The sequence below is a fragment of the Tiliqua scincoides genome, chromosome 9 (genome assembly GCF_035046505.1).
Source record: "Tiliqua scincoides isolate rTilSci1 chromosome 9, rTilSci1.hap2, whole genome shotgun sequence".
In the NCBI taxonomy this organism is placed as follows: Eukaryota; Metazoa; Chordata; class Lepidosauria; order Squamata; family Scincidae; genus Tiliqua; species Tiliqua scincoides.
The window spans coordinates 46,975,042-46,995,317 of NC_089829.1; the positions used below are offsets into that span (position 1 = coordinate 46,975,042).

Here is a 20,276-nt window from a genome sequence, read left to right on the forward strand (position 1 = left end):
TTAAACACAGAATTCTCATGGACACAAACTATGTTAGGGGGAAACTGAGGGAAAAGACAACACAAACTTTGAACACAGATGCCTACCTTTCAGTGGCGTCTGTCTGCTTAGGATTTCCCAACACACCATTCCGAAACTAGGCACAAACATACAGAGAAAAGCATGTATTATTCCGGAATCCATGTTCTCTCAACTCATAATTTCAAAAACATCTAAAAAAATCCACAATCCACAGCAATGGATGAACTCTTTGGCTCAATTCAAAATTGGTTCAGCAATTATAAATGTTATTATATAACCCTATATGGTGATTTTTAAAAGCTCCAGAAAATGGTGGGCAAACCTAGAGAAGCCCCAGAGCCCTGGGGAAAAGGAAACACTGCAGGTCTATATGAAAGCTTCATATGAAGTAGACACTGCATAATCTCATTTTAAGCAATGGAAAAACTTGTCAGGGAAAGGACATTTCATTTGTAATGATCAAACATTTGTGTCCTGTTGGAAAGATTTCCAGATTCTTTTTACTGAAGCAATGCCAAACAGTCACAGACCTTTAAAAAGGGTTTGGAGGCTTTATTTCTACAATAGTAAGTGAATTACACAATTACACAAGCCAATTGATTCAGGTTGGATACAAATGCTCACCCCAGTTTCCCATCTTTTTTCTCAAAGAACCACACCTAGAAAATCATATTAAATAACGTGGAATAAACAAGTTACCCATGTGACACTGTATGTCACTTCCACCTCCTTATTGGGCCTATTATGACACGTTTGGTGCATGGTCCCAGCTCTAATTAGGTGGTCATTCTGCCCTGCATCCCAAAATATTCCTGGCCCACAACTTTGGTTATCCTGAAGGTTTCCTGAGCGCTCTGGGGGATTTTCCAACTGCCAAGACTGGCCCTGGTTGACCTCTGGAATGGGGAAATGACCAGGGCAGTGGATGAGATTGCTCTGGAGCAACCTCTGCCACGTCACAGACTCGGAGCGGCTCCTTGGTTCACTGAGGAACTGCGAATGATGAAGCGGCAGGGCAGGCGTCTAGAGCGACGGTGGCAGAAAACTTGTGATTAATCCAATCAGACATGGAGTAGAGCTCATTACAGAGCCTACTCCATGGCGGTGGTAGCAGCGAAGAGATCTTCTCTGCTACCATTGCGTCTGCTGAGAACCGTCTGGCAGAGCTGTTCCATGTGGTACAGGGCCTCCTCCATCAGGCCCCTCCAGGAGACCAGGAGGAACACACAGTATCTCTCCTTTCCTCCAGACTCCAGGGTGGCGGTTGAAGTCCTGGAGCGCTGTCTGGAGGCAGTGAGGATCTGGATGGGGGCTAACAAGCTGAAATTAAATCCAGATAAGACAGAGGCTCTCCTGGTTCGGAAACCCTCAATGCAGGTGCTGGAGTATCGGCTTGCACTGAATGGGGTTGCACTCCGCCGGAAGGAGCAAGTCCGCAGCTTGGGGGTCCACCAGGACTTGCAGCTGCTCCTGGATTCCCAGGTGGTGGCTGTGGCTAGGGGGGCCTTTGCTCAGCTTCGGCTGGTGCGCCAGCTGCGGCTGTACTTGGATCGTGCAGACCTGACCACGGTGATCCATGCTACGGTGACATCGAGGTTAGATTACTGTAACTATGTGGGGCTGCCCTTGAAGACAATTCGGAAACTGCAACTAGTGCAGAATGCGGCGGCCCGCATGGTTACTGGAGGTAGGCGGTTTGACTCTGTCAGTCCGCTTCTCCAGCGGCTGCACTGCCCATTCGTTTCTGGGCCCAATTCAAGGTGCTAGTTTTGACCTTTAAAGCCCTATACTGCTTTGGGCCAGGGTATCTTAGAGATCGCCTACTCCCATACAATCCAGCTCGTCCTGTTAGGTCATCAGAGAAGGCCTTTCTACAAGTGCTGCCGCCTAGGGAGGTACATGGGGCGGAGGCAAGAAATAGGGCCTTCTCAGTAGTGGCAGCAACGCTATGGAATTCCCTTCCCCTTGACTTAAGAGCGGCTCCCTCTCTTGTAACTTTCCGGCGAGGCCTGAAGACCCTTCTGTTTAGACAAGCCTTCTGAGTTCCTGGCCTTTTAAACATCTTTTTAACATCTCTTAACATTTTTTAACATCTGCTCACAGGCCTGATCCTTTTCTAATTTCCTGCTCTATGCTCTTTCCTGATTAGTTTTTATCTGACTACTGTTTTTATGATATGTTATGTTTTTATCTGCTTTTAAATCATGTTTTTAACTTGTTTTAACCTTGTTTTGTAAGCCGCCTTGAGTCCCTTCGGGGAGAAAGGCGGGGTAAAAATAAAGTATAATAATAATAATTATAATTATACAAGATCCTGGAATTTCCCTTTGGGAAAGTTATGATCTACATGTTCTGCCAATCATTTCTTTAGGTCACTTTGACATAATGACCCTCCTATCCTGTTTTTGAGAGGAACAACAGTCATTCTCTTGCCTCCAATTTCAGTTATTTTTCTCAAACTAGAGAAGATAAGTTAACCCTCTAAAATCTCTATCAGTCCCAAACCAGATAATTATAAACTTCAGTTACATGACTACTATAGTAATCAAGTAGTATTTCTCCTCCTGGACAATATTTTTATTCTGACTGGGTTGGAGACATGACTCTTCCAAAGCAGTGGGTCAGATCAGATCCCTCTAGTTTAGGACTTCTTCCATTTTGTAAAAATGGGTCTCTGCAGTCAAGAAAAAAAAGCAGGTTGACTCTTCCCATGTTAACAGTCCTCAGAAACAAAGACAAAATGTGATAGAAAGAATAAATTCAGTAGATCTAGATTCATCTTTATCCAGAGGAAGAAATATGCACCAAAACTTGGGAAAGGATGCCAAACCACTTCTTAAAAGTGAATAGGTTCTTCAATGTGTACTTTCACAAATATTTAATACTGAGAAATTATATCATGATATATTATGCAAAACACTGCTGTGATCTGCAAACTAATCCACAGGGGTTGCTACATTTGAGCTGATCTAGTTCTATAGAAGAAAATGAAAACTGGATTGATTTTTCATTTCAAAATTCTGTCTTACTTGTTACTTGAAGTAGCTTTAAAAATATAAACTGACAGCCCAAGCAATGAAGTCCTAAAAGCCAGTTGTAAAACCGCAGACAGGAAAACTACAGACACAAATCAGCCTCAACAGCAAAACTGACCCAGTGTTTGGATATGTTGATGTGACTTCCAAAGACCTGAAGAAACAAGAAGGCCTTGCATTTTTAAAGAGAGCTGAGCAAGAACAAATACACACAGCCATCTTTCTTTAAAACTTAGTTTACTTAATTTGAACTAGTATCTGTAAACATTTGTGCTATATTAGGGACAGTTAGTGAGTGGATTTGCAGACATACCTTCGGGGATCAGAATAATAAACCAACCTTGGTCAGATAGTCAGATTCTAAAAAGTCACCATCGGCTAGTGTGAAGAATGAGCAAGTACTCAGATGCTATGAAGTCATAAATGGGGGGAGGGGTTGAGATATGAACGTACTTCCAGTAGGATCCCCTCAAAAGAAAGATTGAAAGGAGTCTACTGCTTTTCCAGAATGAACATGAGAAAAAAATGCAATTAATTTGGTCTACCCAGAAGACATGGAGAGAAGACAGCTCAGTGAGAGAGCAAGTGCTATGCACGCTAAGGTTCCAGATCCAGATTCAATCCATCTCAGATAGCAGAGCTGAGAAAGCCCTGCTGGCAGCTAGGGCTCAATGGATCTGTTGTCTGACTTAGTACAAGGCAGTTTCATATTCAGGCAGAGTAGCAGCTGAGATTCGGATTTCCAAAAGAAAAACTCACCTGTAAATGTCGCCTTCTCTTGAGAAACTGCCTCCTTGGAGTATTTCAGGGGAGAGATAAAGCAAATCCCAGCAACTTCTGTTGTTACAGCTCTGCAGGACAGATTGTAGTTGCTGCCTTCTCCAGGTGGTCAGTCCATAATCTGATATCTGCAAGAAGGAAGAAAATGCACCATAAGAAATTAGATATGTGACAAAGATATGTGGCCTCTGAGCGGTCCGCTTGGAGGCAGGCTGTGCAGCATGGCCTTTCCCAGTTTGAAGAGACACTTGGCCAGCAGTCTGAGGCAAAGAGGCAAAGAAGGAAGGCCCATAGCCAGGTAGACAGACCAGGGACAGACTGCACTTGCTCCCGGTGTGGAAGGAATTGTCACTCCCGGATTGGCCTTTTCAGCCACACTAGACGCTGTTCCAGAACCACCTTTCAGAGCGTGATACCATAGTCTTTCGAGACTGAAGGTTGCCAATACAATGTGACAATGTACACAATAAATTAGTGTATTGTATTGGCAACCTTCAGTCTCGAAAGACTATGGTATCGCGCTCTGAAAGGTGGTTCTGGCACAGCGTCTAGTGTGGCTGAAAAGGCCAATCCGGGAGTGACAATCCCTTCCACACCGGGAGCAAGTGCAGTCTGTCCCTGGTCTGTCTCCCTGGCTATGGGCCTTCCTTCTTTGCCTCTTAGCCTCAGACTGTTGGCAAAGTGTCTCTTCAAACTGGGAAAGGCCATGCTGCACAGCCTGCCTCCAAGCGGGCCGCTCAGAGGCCAGGGTTTCCCACTTGTTGAGGTCCATCCCTAAGGCCTTCAGATCCCTCTTGCAGATGTCCTTGTATCGCAGCTGTGGTCTACCTGTAGGGCGCTTTCCTTGCACGAGTTCTCCATAGAGGAGATCCTTTGGGATCCGGCCATCATCCATTCTCACGACATGACCAAGCCAACGCAGGCGTCTCTGTTTCAGCAGTGCATACATGCTAGGGATTCCAGCACGTTCCAGGACTGTGTTGTTTGGAACTTTGTCCTGCCAGGTGATGCCGAGGATGCGTCGGAGGCAGCGCATGTGGAAAGCGCTCAGTTTCCTCTCCTGTTGTGAGCGAAGAGTCCATGACTCGCTGCAGTACAGAAGTGTACTCAGGACGCAAGCTCTGTAGACCTGGATCTTGGTATGTTCCGTCAGCTTCTTGTTGGACCAGACTCTCTTTGTGAGTCTGGAAAATGTGGTAGCTGCTTTACCGATGCGCTTGTTTAGCTCGGTATCGAGAGAATGTGTGTCGGAGATCGTTGAGCCAAGGTACACAAAGTCATGGACAACCTCCAGTTCATGCTCAGAGATTGTAATGCAGGGAGGTGAGTCCACATCCTGAACCATGACCTGTGTTTTCTTCAGGCTGATTGTCAGTCCAAAATCTTGGCAGGCCTTGCTAAAACAATCCATGAGCTGCTGGAGATCTTTGGCAGAGTGGGTAGTGACAGCTGCATCGTCGGCAAAGAGGAAGTCACGCAGACATTTCAGCTGGACTTTGGATTTTGCTCTCAGTCTGGAGAGGTTGAAGAGCTTTCCGTCTGATCTGGTCCGGAGATAGATGCCTTCTGTTGCAGTTCCAAAGGCCTGCTTCAGCAGGACAGCGAAGAAAATCCCAAACAAGGTTGGTGCAAGAACACAGCCCTGCTTCACTCCGCTTCGGATGTCAAAAGGGTCTGATGTGGAGCCATCGAAGACAACAGTGCCCTTCATGTCCTTGTGGAAAGATCTGATGATGCTGAGGAGCCTGGGTGGACATCCAATCTTGGGGAGAATCTTGAAGAGGCCATCTCTGCTGACCAGGTCGAAAGCCTTCGTGAGATCTATGAAGGCTATAAAGAGTGGCTGTCGTTGTTCCCTGCATTTCTCCTGCAGTTGTCTAAGGGAGAATACCATATCAGTGGTGGACCTGTTGGCTCGGAATCCACACTGCGATTCTGGATAGACGCTCTCTGCAAGTACCTGGAGCCTCTTTAGTACAACTCGGGCAAACAGCTTTCCTACGACGCTAAGGAGAGAGATGCCGCGGTAGTTGTTGCAGTCACCCCTGTCACCTTTGTTCTTGTACAGCGTGATGATGTTTGCATCCCTCATGTCTTGAGGTACTCCACCTTCTCTCCAGCAGAGACAGAGGATTTCATGCAGCTCAGTGACTATGATCTCTTTGCAGCATTTTAGGACTTCAGCAGGGATGCTGTCTTTTCCAGGTGCCTTGCCAAAGGCAAGGGAGTCCAGGGCCACGTGAAGTTCTTCTAGGGTTGGTTCACTGTCAAGCTCTTCCAGCACAGGCAGGCACTCAATGTTGTTCAGTGCTTCTTCGGTGACTACATTTTCTCTGGAATATAGCTCAGAGTAGTGCTGCACCCAGCGTTCCATCTGCTGCGCCCGATCCTGGATGACCTCGCCTGTGGCAGACTTCAGAGGGGCAATTTTCTTCTGTGTTGGACCTAGGGCCTGCTTGATACCATCATACATCCCCTTGATGTTGCCCGTGTCAGCTGCTATCTGTATCTCGGAACAGAGCTGGAGCCAGTAGTCGTTAGCACATCTCCTGGCAGTCTGTTGGACTTTGCTGCGAGCAGTTCGGAGGACCTGCAGGTTGCGCTCACTGGGACAGGCCTTGTATGCTGCTTGAGCTCTCCTCTTTTCCTCAATGACTGGTGTCAACTCCTCAGAGTGGGCTTCAAACCAGTCTGCCGCCTTGTTGGTCTTCTTGCCGAATATGGACAAGGCGGTGTTGTAAACGGTATTCTTGAAATGTTCCCATCTGTTGGATGCATTTGCGTCAGCCGGGCCTGGAAGAGATTCCTCAAGCGCTTGTGCAAATTCCTCCACTTTTCTCTGATCCCGGGTCTTGCTGGTATCAATGCGAGGTCTTCCTTCCTTTTTTGTGTGATACAGTCGCTTTGTTTGCAGTTTCACTCTGCTGCACACCAGGGAGTGGTCAGTGTCGCAGGCAGCACCATGATAACTGCGTGTGATCTTGATGCTGGGAAGGCTGGAGCGTCTGGTGAGGATCAGGTCGAGCTGGTGCCAGTGCTTTGATCTTGGATGTCTCCAAGAGACTCTATGTTGGGGCTTTGTGTTGAAGAATGTGTTGCTGACACAGAGACCGTGATGACAGCAAAACTCTAGCAGGCGTTGGCCATTTTCGTTCATCCTCCCAGTGCCAAACTGACCTAAGCAAGTGGGCCATGAACTGTTATCAGCACCAACTCTAGCATTGAAATCGCCGAGGATGAACAATGGCTCTTTTACAGGGATTTTCTTGACAGTGGTGGCCAGGTCATCATAGAATTTGTCTTTGGCTTCTGCTGGAGACGACAGAGTCGGTGCATAAGCACTGATGAGAGTGATAGGTCCTGCTGATGACTGGAGCTGCAGGGACAAAATTCTTTCACTTCCCACAGTAGGTGGGATGATGGATTTCAGCAGGGTATTTCTGACCGCAAAGCCAACGCCATGTTCCCTGGTTTCGTTTGGTGGTTTTCCCTGCCAGAAAAATGAGAAATTTCTCTCCTTGACAGATCCGGAATCTGGCAGCCTAGTCTCTTGAAGGGCGACGATGTCCATCTGCAGTCTGCTCAGCTCCATGTCGATGACAGCTGTTTTGCGTGCGTCGTCTATTTCTTGCAGGTCATCAGAGAAGCCAGGTGTCATTGTCCTAACGTTCCAGGTGCCCAGCTTTAGGGCAGTAGTTTTCTGTTTTCTGTTGCATGGTGCAGAGTTGTCGATCCGCTTGTCGGTTTTCACCCTAAACCCCACGCACCCCATGAGGTTAACGGACCGTGGCGAGGCAACACCTTACTGGCTGGGGACTGCCCAGCTTAAGGCGGGCGGTAGCTGCCCAATGAGATGCAATGATCTCTCCCACCGTCGGAAGCAGCCCCTGGCGTCATGCTCTACGCCAATCGAGCAAAGACTTATAACCGGTAAACTGCTGCTTCCCGTGTTGTGCCGACGCCGTATGGCGAAGTTGGAGTGTCCTCTCCAGTGCGCGAAGCCTGGGTAAAGAAGGTATGGATGATAGGCTGTTACCCATGCAGCAAATCCCCCCTCTCCACGTCGCTGGAATGGTCCAATGGAAAGGCAGAAGCCAATACGGTTGGTTCCAGCGGCGTCGCAGGAGTTGCCAGAACGTGACTGTGTTCAGCCATGAACTGCCTAAGGGACTCCGGCTCCTGATTTTGCCTCGAGGTTGACTCCTGAAGCCTTTTCCAGAACTGGATGTAGCCACAAGGCAGTGGAGGTTTGAGGTCAGAGTTTCCTTCTCTTAGATGAGCTGCCTTCCTAGGCTGACGAGTCCCATCTACCCGGTGGCTGTTTAGTCGCCTCTTACGACAAGTACAGCCAAACTGAGGGCCTATTCTTAGCCCCCAGCCCCCAGGGGTCACAATAAATTACACAATAAATTACACTGCTATTAAATACATACTTTATATCAGAGGCAAATGAAGGGAAAGGTAATGCTTAAACTAGAATCTGTAAATACCTTTGCTCTGTATTCTAGATCAAGGAGGATGTTGGAAGGTTTCAGTCTGTGGTGTAGGATGGGAGGTTCCAAATGATGTAAATAACGTAGGCCCTCTGCTACATCTGACAAGATCCTTATACACAGAGGAAAAGGCAGTTCTGGGTAGAGTTCATGCTGAAAAAAGGAACAACAAGAACATCTGTCTCACTTTAACCCAGTTCTATACTGCTTGAGTATTCTACCTTGCCTTATCCCAAAATCTTGGGTGAATTACAAAAATATCTAAAACAAAACCACATTGATGATTTTAATCTTGATGATTAAAAAATCATCAAGAATAATACCCCACAAAGGCAATATTCCCATTGGAAAAGTTTTTCCCACTCCTCCATCCCTCAATTGAATAAGTTTACTCCTTCACCCCATACACAAGACAATCCAAATCTTTATCAGAAAGTCAATAAAGAATCCAAAAAGAAAACAGATCAATTGTGTATATACCTCATGAATGAGTGCATGCAGAGATCCATTGTGCATCCATTCAGTGACCACCCCGAAGAGTCCTTGTAATTGGCAGATGCCAATAGGTGATAAGAGCCTTACAGACTGAATGCACTGGGTGTCAGCAACTTCTTGAAGCAGCATCTTCAAATCTCTGCAAATTTTAAGGATGACAGTTACTGATTCTGCAATGATTCTCATTTCATTGGAAATAAAGAAGTTAAATTGTTATTGGGATGTGACCTATTATGATCCCTGCCACTATCACATATTTGAGGTCAGAGAGGCCCTTCAGAGAAGAGGTGTGTTCTACCATTGGACTATTGCATGATTTTTGCACACAAAAGGACTCAGAATCAATCCCTGGCACCTCCAGATAAGGCTAGGAAAGGCCCCGATCTGAAACACAACAGTTTCACTCAGTAGGAGTTTCATAAGATTTTTTTTATTATTAGTAGGCTCCTTGTTGCAATGAAAAAAAATTTGTGACAAGGTTCTGGTTCTGGTGGGTCTCCTATATAACTCCTAAATGTTATACCACTACATATCTACTCATACCACAGCCTAATAATGATATTTTGTATATATTTGCCACCAACCAGTGTTGAACATTGTGCTCTTGGGCAACTCTCATTCATTTCAAGTTCAACCAAACTTAGGCTGAAGTTACCATCATTTACTGACCCTATCCAGGTAACAAGCATGCAGGAAATTCACCTCTCTGTTGCATTCTTGGTAGTCAGTAGCTTCAGGGAAACATCTTTATTCTGAAGAGCATGGAAGGCTTTGAGACCAAAACCATATCTTGTCCTAGTCAGGGCAACACTCTCCAGATCCTTCTGAAAAAGGATGGGCACGATGCGGGACATTTTGCAAAGTGTACTGTGGAGAACTGAAAGAGGAGGGAGAGGTTAATCACTACCACCAGCAGGCTACTCAGCAGTACAATGAACCCTGCATCCTTCTCAGGTTGCAACCATCCTACACCAAAGTCCCCTTGTTACTCTTCTGACCCACACAGACATACTATCCCCAATCTTTTAACCATAGGTCTTGCACATAGTGCCTTCCACATGAATTTGCTCTTCTTTCAGTGGTTTGCTTGGTATAACTATATTACATCTGCACTGATGCCAATCAAATTCCCTGGAAACTAGTGTTTGCAAACCAATTTCACATGCTAGTTATGAGGACAACCCTAGTTAGTGTTAATTCAGACCATAATTGACACTTGTAATATCAAGCAAAAGCAAACCATAGAAGGAATGGAGACTATCCATGGGAAGGAGGAAGGAGTGTTAAAACCCGCAGCACATTGTTTCTGATCTCACCATGGTCATGAGACCATTCTGTCAGTAGCATTAGAAAGGTATGGATTACTTTGTAACAGTTTTAATGGTTTTATTTTGCTTTTTATTCAGATTTTTTTGTATGTTTTATTTCTATATTGTACACTGTTTGAGTACCAGAAAAGCAGTATATAAATCTTTTAAATAAATAAATAAAATAATAAGGTGTGTGTGTGGCAAAGCCAAAATGATATGAGAACCATTTGCATCTGTTATGTATCACGGGGGGGGGGGGAGAACCTGGGGAGAGTGGAACACATAATAAAAATGCCAAGAAGAGACCATGCCTACCCAGCATAGTGCTACACAAGCAATCAGTGTTGTTGGCATCCCTGTGCAATGCCCTGCATTGATCTTTCACCCCCTGTCTGCCCAGTTGGGTGGGCCTTCTTAAGGGCATGGGCCTGATGCCACCTCTCTTAGTAACGTATAATGAGGTGGACTTCAAAGCATCAGGTTCTCCTCCTGCATGTTTAGCATGTTATTTTTGGCATACATTAGGTACTTTATCTGTGCTTATTTATTTTTTCCTAAATTGAAGCTGCAGGGAATGCCAATTTGAAATGGACTGTGGTAACAGGAAAGGCATTCCCAACTGCCTCTCCACCCCACAGCTGCTCCTGTTTGCCCCAGGAGGAAAGCTGTCATTAACACCAATGGCAGTTTACCTCCCAAGAAAAGAACATTCATATGGGAAGATGGGGATGCAAGTTGGATTGAAATTATAAATTCCCTGCCCCTCCATGGTTCTAAGGCAGACCCTCTACTGCTGTAACTGCTATTTAGAACTCCAAGGACCAATTATCTTTTAAAGATAATATGTAATTTGTCCCCAAGTGACACATTTAATGTTCCTCTGTAGGTTAAACAAGAAGAGAATAAAGCAGCAGCTGTAAGTGAATTTTGGGTGGAGCAGTGTCAGCAGAGAAGGGAGGCTGCTGAATCATTTCCCTCAGAATCTCCATCTTTTTCCCATGAGGGAGAAAAGCAGCTGAGGTGTGTGTGATAGGTCAAATGACTGAAAGGGAAAGAGAAGTAGCCACTCCCTCTACTGCTGATGTTAGATTCAAGATTCCAGTCTCCCATTTCTGCTTTTCATTAAAAAAGGCATTGGTGAATGTTACATGCATGACTGAGGGTCATGTGTAGTTTGAACCCTCACTGATGTAATATGAATTTCCAGTATTGCTGAAGCAGCTGAAGATGTTCTGCAGAAGCATGTTGACCAAGAGTGCCATCTCTTGCTCATTAGATACATACCATTATTTGTGTCCGCAGCTTGGGGATCCACCTGGACTCGCAGCTGCTCCTGGATTCCCAGGTGGTGGCTGTGGCTAGGGGGGCCTAGCTCAGCTTTGGCTGGTGCGCCAGCTGTGGCCGTACTTGGATCGTGCAGACCTGGCCACGGTGATCCATGCTACGGTGACATCGAGGTTAGATTATTGTAACGCACTTTATGTGGGGCTGCCCCTGAAGATGGTTCGGAAACTGCAATTAGTGCAGAATGTGGCAGCCTGTGTGGTCACTGGAGCTAGGCGGTTTGACTCTGTCAGTCCACTTCTCCGGGGGCTACATTGGCTGCCCATTCGTTTCCGGGCCCAATTCAAGGTGCTGGTTTTGACCTTTAAAGCCCTATACTGATTTAGGCCAGGGTATCTTAGAGATCGCCTACTCCCGTACAATCCGGCTCGTCCTCTCAGGTCATCAGAGAAGGCCTTTTTACAAGTGCCGCCGCCTAAGGAGGTATGTGGGGCGGCGGCAAGAAACAGGGCCTTCTCAGTAGTGGCACCAACGTTATGGAACTCCCTTCCCCTTGACTTGAGAATGGCTCCCTGTCTTGAGACTTTTCGGCGAGACCTGAAGTCCCTGCTGTTTAAACAAGCCTTCTGACTTCATGGCCTTTTAAACATCTTTTATACATCTTTTAGTTGTTTTTTTTACAGGCCTGATTCCTCTATGAACTGCTATTTTATGCTCTTTTTTATTCTGACATTTATCTGACTGCTGTTTTTATGGTTTCTGTTAATGTGTTTTTAATATGTTTTTATCTGTTTTTAATATGTTGTAAGCCGCCCTGGGTCCCTTTAGGGAGAAGGATAGAAATAAAGGATAGAAATAAAGTTGTTTATTATTATTATTATTATTATTATTATTATTATTATTATTATGTCAAACCCAGTTAGAGACCAAGAAGAATCATCACTTGCTACAGACTGGGAACACAGAGTTGGATGTGTGAATCAGAGCTACAGTGACATTTGCATGTTGCATGCTAAGGGTTTACAAATGCCCACACAGCACTGCCAGCAATGAGTAAGAGATGGTATCAAAACATGCAAAAGAGGCAAGTCTAAAAATAGAGACTTGAGTGCCATTATGTGCACCACCAACGTAATAGGTTCATCTGGAGCAATGAAAGGGAAAACAAGAAACCAAGACGCTTTCCTGCTATAGAAGGAAACACTTCTATAAGTTGCTAGAGGATTGAGTCCAATGCAGTCTAAGTAGAATTCCTCCCCAGGGACATTGCCGAGGAGGGTAGGAAAAGCAGGTGGAAACTGACAACTTTATTTTGAAAAAAAATCTGTGGTTTTTAAGCTGTATTCATGGGAACTCCAGAGCTCCCTAAAAGCTGTGTTGGCATTCAACAGTGAGAAGAGATCAGTAGTGGCAGGCAAGCAAATTTCACTGAAAGTGCCCACCACAGCAAAGTTCAGCTCCAGGACAGTATGTTCTAGGGTGCACTGCACACAGGGCCAGCCCATCCATGAGTTGCTTCAAGTAGCAGTTAGATGGTTGTGAGGAGTCTCTGTCTGCCTACCCACCAGTTTCTGGCTCTTCACATATTTGAAAAAGAAGAGGGGAATGGATAAGGCCATTTAGTTGTCATGCGTTTACACTTCCCATGTGTATAGCGAGGATGACATACTGACACTGCTCTTCCTGCAGTTTAAACCATTTCTGCCCAATGTTGCATATATGCAACAGGGACCAAATGTATGCACCTGTGGGCTGGGCAAAAATGGGTTAAGAGCATTGTGGTCTGAGCTCTGCCATTGCATACATTTACACAGCCTTAAAAACCAATTCTCAACTAAGTTGGAGCCTCCAGGTGCTACTGTCTGACAAAGACTGATTCCAGACGGGTTAGTTCAGGGGATTGATTCCAGAGCCATGTTAGTTCAGGGGACATTTATTAAAATTGAGTATTGGGAGAGTTGGGACAGACAAAAGAAACATTTTCTTTACCTAGTTTGTAATTAGTCTGTGGAACTCCTTGCCACAGGAAGTGGTGATGGCATTTTGCCTAGATGCCTTTAAGAGGGGATTGGACAAATTTCTGGAGGAAAAGTCCATCACGGGTGACAAGTCATGATAGGTATGCGTAAGCTCCTGTTTTTAGAAGTAGACTACCTTGGAATGCCAGATGCAGGAAAGGGCACTAGGAACCAGGTTGTGTCTTGCTGTCTGTTGTGCTCCCTGAAGCATTTGGTGGGCCACTGTGAGATACAGGAAGCTGGACTAAAAGGGCCTTTGGCCTGATCCAGTGGGGTTCTTATGGTAGTCTGTTTGCACCAAAAACAACAAAGAGCTTTGTGGCACTTTAAGATTAACATATTTTTCAGAGGCAGAAGCTTTTGTGGACTAGTGCTTTGAGACATATGTTAAACAGAAAAGGACTGTGATCACTAAAATGAACACTGCATCTAATGATTCTGAACACTGAAGTAGGGATTTTTTTTTAAATGAATCAACATAACCACCTGTGATTTTGAGAATCTAATCAGACTCATATAGTCCTGGATAAACTGCATTTGATTCATTATATTGCAAACTGTTAAAAGAGCACAGTTCTCCTTGTTTTAGTGAAACCTAACAATGCTGCTGAAATATTTTGTTTACTAGTATATGTCTCTTTGGACGCATGAAACTGCCTCATTCCATGTCATGTCCAGCTAGATCAGAATTCTCTACAACAGGGGTGTCCAAAGTTTTTGGCAGGAGGGCCACATTGTCTCTCTGACACTGTGTAGGGGGTTCGGGGGGGAAACTAATTTACATTTAAAATTTGAATAAGTTTACATAAATGAATATATCAAAGATGGAACTTATGTGAATGAATGAAGGTCTTGCAATAGCTCAATAAAAGGCCTTGCACAAAGCAAGGCTGGCCTTTCCTTTGCTGCTGCTACTGCATCACAGATGTGAAACAACAAGCAGTGGAGGGAAATCTCTTCCACAGCTCACGTGAGACGTCAAACAGTTGCCCTCACGCTGAGAGCAGTTGCGTTGGGCCAGTGTGGGCTCCAACAAATCTCCAGAGGGCCAGAGGCTCATTGGAGACTGGGGGCTCCCTGAGGGCCACATTGAGAGGCCTTGAGGGCCGCAAGTGGCCCCAGGGCCGGGGTTTGGGCACCCCTGCTCTACAATGACCAGCAGTGGCTTCTCAGGATTTCAGACAGGGGTCTTTCCACTCCTCCACTTTGCCAGGGGTTAAACTTGGGCCCTTCTGCATTTAAAAGAATGTGCTTTGACTACTGACCTATCACCCTCCCTTGAAGGCTATCCACAGCAAGGCTTCTTGGAGTGCGCTGAACCAGGCACAAGAGACAGAGTAGATAAGTGGGATGAAGTGAGCATATCACCAACAAAGCAACCAACTCTAAACCATATTTCTAAGCACTATACCAAGGCTGGGGCAGTGGATAACCTTCCAATAGTTTCTCGTCCATGTTAAGACCATTACAAAATAAAAGCCAAGTTTATTCTAGTTAGCCCCTGCTAACTGAGTAAGAGGCACTTTTTAAGTGGGTGCTCTTCTTTTATTTAGCAGGGGGAGAGTAACTGGCCCTCCTCATCCCAGCATTGTCTTTTCTAGTGGCTATCTGCTGGTGTTCTTTTGCATCTTTTTAGATTGTGAGCCCTTTTGGGACAGGGAACCATTCGTTGTTTGATTTTCTCCATAAACTGTTTTGTGAACTTTCCGTTGAAAAGCAGTATATAAATACTGATAATGATGATGATAATACTCTTAGCATGAGAGATCCAAGAGCAGAGCCAGAACTGGAGAACTGAATGGGGATTGAAAGATGACACAAGGAGCAAGAGAGGCTGGGCATTCCATGAGTGGGTACAGCAAGTGCAGTTTAGACAACTAGCAGGCACAATTTTCAATATGAAAGCATGAAAGAGAATCAAAACCAGCTAAAAGTGGGAAAATGGAAACTGCTGTTCTTTGCTGGGCCTGAAAAGGGGCTCCTAAATCCTGACTACATAAAGTTCCAGATGGCCTCACTAGAACAGCCTTGAAACCCCCTGGCAGGTGAGGACTCTTATCAGGAACCCCTTTTTGTAATGTGAAGACCATGGTAAAAATGTAGAATCCAACATAACATAAGGACATAAGAACAGCCCCACTGGATCAGGCGATAGGCCCATCTAGTCCAGCTTCCTGTATCTCACAGCGGCCCACCAAATGCCCCAGGGAGCACACCAGATAACAAGAGACCTCATCTTGGTGCCCTCCCTTGCATCTGGCATTCTGACATAACCCATTTCTAAAATCAGGAGGTTGCGCATACACATCATGGCTTGTACCCCATAATGGATTTTTCCTCCAGAAACTTGTCCAATCCCCTTTTAAAGGCGTCTAGGCTAGACGCCAGCACCACATCCTGTGGCAAGGAGTTCCACAGACCGACCACACGCTGAGTAAAGAAATATTTTCTTTTGTCTGTCCTAACCCGCCCAACACTCAATTTTAGTGGATGTCCCCTGGTTCTGGTATTATGTGAGAGTGTAAAGAGCATCTCCCTATCCACTCTGTCCATCCCCTGCATAATTTTGTATGTCTCAATCATGTCCCCCCTCAGGCGTCTCTTTTCTAGGCTGAAGAGGCCCAAACGCCGTAGCCTTTCCTCATAAGGAAGGTGCCCCAGCCCCGTAATCATCTTAGTCGCTCTCTTTTGCACCTTTTCCATTTCCACTATGTCTTTTTTGAGATGCGGCGACCAGAACTGGACACAATACTCCAGGTGTGGCCTTACCATAGATTTGTACAACGGCATTATAATACTAGCCGTTTTGTTCTCAGTACCCTTCCTAATGATCCCAAGCATAGAATTGGCCTTCTTCACTGCCGCCGCACATTGGGTTGACACTTTCATCGACCTGTCCACCACCACCCCAAGATCTCTCTCCTGATCTGTCACAGACAGCTCAGAACCCATCAGCCTATATGTGAAGTTTTGATTTTTTGCCCCAATGTGCATGACTTTACACTTACTGACATTGAAGCGCATCTGCCATTTTGCTGCCCACTCTGCCAGTCTGGAGAGATCCTTCTGGAGCTCCTCACAATCACTTCTGGTCTTCACCACTCGGAAAAGTTTGGTGTCGTCCGCAAACTTACCCACTTCACTGCTCAACCCTGTCTCCAGGTCATTTATGAAGAGGTTGAAAAGCACCGGTCCCAGGACAGATCCTTGGGGCACACCGCTTTTCACCTCTCTCCATTGTGAAAATTGCCCATTGACACCCACTCTCTGCTTCCTGGCCTCCAACCAGTTCTCAATCTGAGAATCTGAGGCAAGACTTACCCTTACAGAAGCCATGCTGACTCTCCCTCAGCAAGGCCTGTTCGTCTATGTGTTTTGAGATCCTATCTTTGATGAGGCATTCCACCATCTTACCCGGTATGGATGTTAGGCTGACCAGCCTATAGTTTCCCGGGTCTCCCCTCTTTCCCTTTTTAAAAATAGGCGTGACATTTGCTATCCTCCAATCTTCTGGCACCGTGGCTGTTTTGAGGGACAAGTTGCATACCTTAGTCAAGAGATCTGCAACTTCATTCTTCAATTCCTTAATAACTCTTGGGTGGATGCCATCAGGGCCCGGTGACTTATTGATCTTTAATTTATCAATGAGGTCTGAAACATCTTCTCTGAAACACAATCCAGTGTGTCTTTTCCAGGCACAAAGGAGGGTTAGCCTCTAATGTGTTGGAAGCACCCTGGGGGCTAATGGGTCAAAGCAGGAGTGTGCCAGAGAGAGAGAGAGAGAGTGTTCTTCCCCTTGTCCAATCTGAGGCATTTAAACTCAGGCCCCTTTCCCAGTGCTGGTGAGTTTGCTCCCAGTTGTGGCCACAACTTGTTAAATAAAACACATTTTCCTGAGGGTGTAGTGGTTTATCATTCAACCTTATCCCCCCCAAGCTCTTTGTAAGGCATTAGTTTAATGCAGTGGTTCTCAAACTTTGAGGGAGCTTTACTCCCTCAGTAAATTCTTGTGTGGGAGGGGCTAGGGCAGCGACTCGATCCCCAGGATGGGGGGGGTGCTTGTGACATTTTATGAAGAAAGGGCTGCAGCAGGCTGCAAGAGGTGCGGGGAGCCCTGTGCAGCCACCTGCAGTCCTCCCCCGAGGCTTGGAACGTTCTGTAATAGCAGGTGGAAAGCACCCCCTGCAAAACAGAAGTGCTTTGTGCCTGCTTTCTCTGAATGTTCCAAGACTTGGGGAATGCTGGGGAGGGCTGCGCAGGGCTCCCCACACCTCCTGTAGCCCGCTGCAGCCCTGTCTTCATAAAGTAAGTCACAAGCACCCCCTTCACCCCCCCATATGGGCGAGATCCTGGGGGTTGCTTCCTTGCCTCTCCCCTTCCCCCACCCCTAAAAGGGACGGGGAACCTAAAAGGGACGGGGAACCCTTACATGAACTGGTGGGTCGCGACCCACCAGTTTGAGAATCACTGGTATAATGCATTGGTTCTCAAACTGGGTCCAGGACCCACCAGTGGGTCCTGACCCAATTTTTGACAGTTCACGAAATTGACAGGGCAGATTAAGGTATGTGCATCAAGAGTTAAACAAGCCGTTATTGGGGGAAGCACACCTGCCCAATCACCATTATAGCCATATCCCTTGGAATTTATAAACCTGGCAGCAGCCTCTAGGGCAGTGATTTTCAACCTTTTTCATCTCAGGGCACACTGACAAGGTGCTAAAATTGTCAAGGCACACCATCGGTTTTTTGGACCATTGACAAGGCACACCATGCTGTTGGTGGGGGGCTCACATCCCCAATGACCCTACTAATAAATGACCCTCCCCCAAACTCCCGTGGCACACCTGCAGACCACTCGCGGCACATCAGTGTGCCATGACACAGTGGTTGAAAATGGCTGCTCTAGGGCATCTAAAATTTTGAGAACCACTGGTTAATGAATTGCATATGAAAGATTTCTAGCTGAGTACTGAAGAGCAGAAGGGTGAGACATTTTCATCTGTCTAAGCAGATAAAAATCACAACACATCCACAAAATTTAGTAGGGCATTCTAACTGTGATGAGTGGAAACAGAGATGCAAGTGAAAATCTTGATCTATCTCAAAATGGAAATGGTCAAACCGAAACTACTGAAAGAGAAACCAACAGCAACCCTGGTGTCATGAATGATTTGAAACATATACCCAAACTGGCCCTAGACCTCCAACCCCACCCTTGACCAGAGACAGTTTAGGAAACTGAAAAGGACACACCTTTTCACCTCCTGCCTATTTGGAAAAACACAATTTGCTCCTGCCAAACGTAAATGGTGTCACCAAGATATGCAGCTTGTGTAAATCATACTGCTGGTCTTCACAGAGAACAGCAGACAATCCAATTCTGCTACCTGCGCATGCCGAGTCATGACAGTACCATATGCGGCCAATGACAAGTTGGATTAATGATGAAATTTAATCAATCCCTAAAAGAGATTTCAGCAGCCACAATTTCAATAGCTTTGCCTTTGTAGAATTCTAACTTCCAGTCCCTATAATGTTTGCTGCCGTTAAAATCCAGTCAAAAGTGACAAGACAGGAAAAAGCAGCTTTGATTTTACCCCTTTCAGAAGGACTTTCTGCCTCTTTTGAAAAGGGGAGCACATGAATGATGCTATCAACTTCCAGAGGGTTAGCCGTGTTACTTGTTGCTTTTGCTGCAACAGAGGAGTCAAACAATGCTGAGCTTTGAGGTGCTACATGGCTTCCTGTAGCATCTTCATAAGAGGCACATGTTTACAAAGCGCTTCCCCATCCTCCTGAGCAACCATCACACTTATTCTAGTTGCTTTCTTTTTCCTCAATATCTACACCTGAAAAGAAGAAGGTCATGAGCGCTTGCAAAGTAAATAAAACAAAACAGCTTTGCAGATAGCTTTGCATCTCGTTCTGTGGGATGATCTCTGCTGCAACAGCCCTACCATTACAACAGCCTTACCATTACAAGGCAAACCACCACACAGAAAGAGGACAGAGCCCTATGGAAGAAACCCAACATGTTACTTTTATAAACAATTTCAAACAGCTTGGTATGGTTGATCTGACTTTCAAACCATTTTCTGCTGTACTTAATAAGTGAAGGAGGGGGGAGAGAATACTTGCAAGAATGTACTGAAACTTACCTCCAAAAATGCGCAACAGAACACACTGAAGACGGCTACTGAGCCTAAGTGCGACAGCTCTGTTGTGGAGTGCTGGGGAGCTGTGTAGCAACAGTCTTGAACAATGCTGATTATGAGTCAGCCTCTGTCAAGCTCCTCCCTCGCTGGCTGCTGACTTAAACCCAAAATTCCCCCTGGTGTCCATGTTATAGCTGTAACTCTTTCCATGACTGCAGATGGTTTCATTTTTCTTAAGAACATAAGAACAGCCACACTGGATCAGGCCAAAGGCCCATCTAGTCCAGCTTCCTGTATCTCACAGCAGCCCACCAAATGCCCCAGGGAGCACACCAGATAGTAAGATTCTTCCTTCTTAGCAGCCTGCAAGACATACTAAATTAAGGTTTGCATAGTACACAAGCAAAGAAAAAGCACATTTTCAGTAGTTCAAATGAAATGATCAAAGTTGCATGTTATTTGTGACATATTACCAACTGGAGCATGTCATGTGCTGGACATAATATCCCCAGCGTAATAGCAGGGTTAAACCTTTATTATGAAAAAGCCACATGTGTAGTGCCCAAGCTTTTCAATTCCTCAGAACTTTTCTTCAGGCTGGATTTTAAGCAAAAAGGAATAGAAAAGAAAAAGTAGAAGAGGGAAGAGAAAAAAAAAGAGTTCCAGGGAATAATGATCTGAGC

At 45.6% G+C, this 20,276-nt stretch overlaps 1 protein-coding gene across 2 annotated transcripts in view; it reads right to left on the reverse strand.

Moving 5' to 3' along the window:
- The window catches only part of LOC136660371 (receptor-interacting serine/threonine-protein kinase 2-like), a 28,742-nt gene extending 8,939 nt beyond the window's left edge, over nucleotides 1-19,803 (reverse strand). Inside the window, exons 1-6 of one of the 2 annotated variants that reach the window (XM_066637504.1) lie at nucleotides 19,597-19,803; nucleotides 9,527-9,701; nucleotides 8,810-8,963; nucleotides 8,327-8,482; nucleotides 3,816-3,964; nucleotides 87-136 (exon numbers count right to left, since the gene is read on the reverse strand). In XM_066637504.1, coding sequence (XP_066493601.1) covers nucleotides 87-136; nucleotides 3,816-3,964; nucleotides 8,327-8,482; nucleotides 8,810-8,963; nucleotides 9,527-9,678 — 661 coding nt within the window. In that variant the 5' untranslated portion in view covers nucleotides 9,679-9,701; nucleotides 19,597-19,803. Of the gene's footprint in view, nucleotides 1-86; nucleotides 137-3,815; nucleotides 3,965-8,326; nucleotides 8,483-8,809; nucleotides 8,964-9,526; nucleotides 9,702-11,418; nucleotides 11,472-19,596 lie in introns of those variants that run through there. The other variant, XM_066637505.1, reaches the window with a different exon arrangement.
- Between the last annotated feature and the right edge of the window lie 473 nt (nucleotides 19,804-20,276).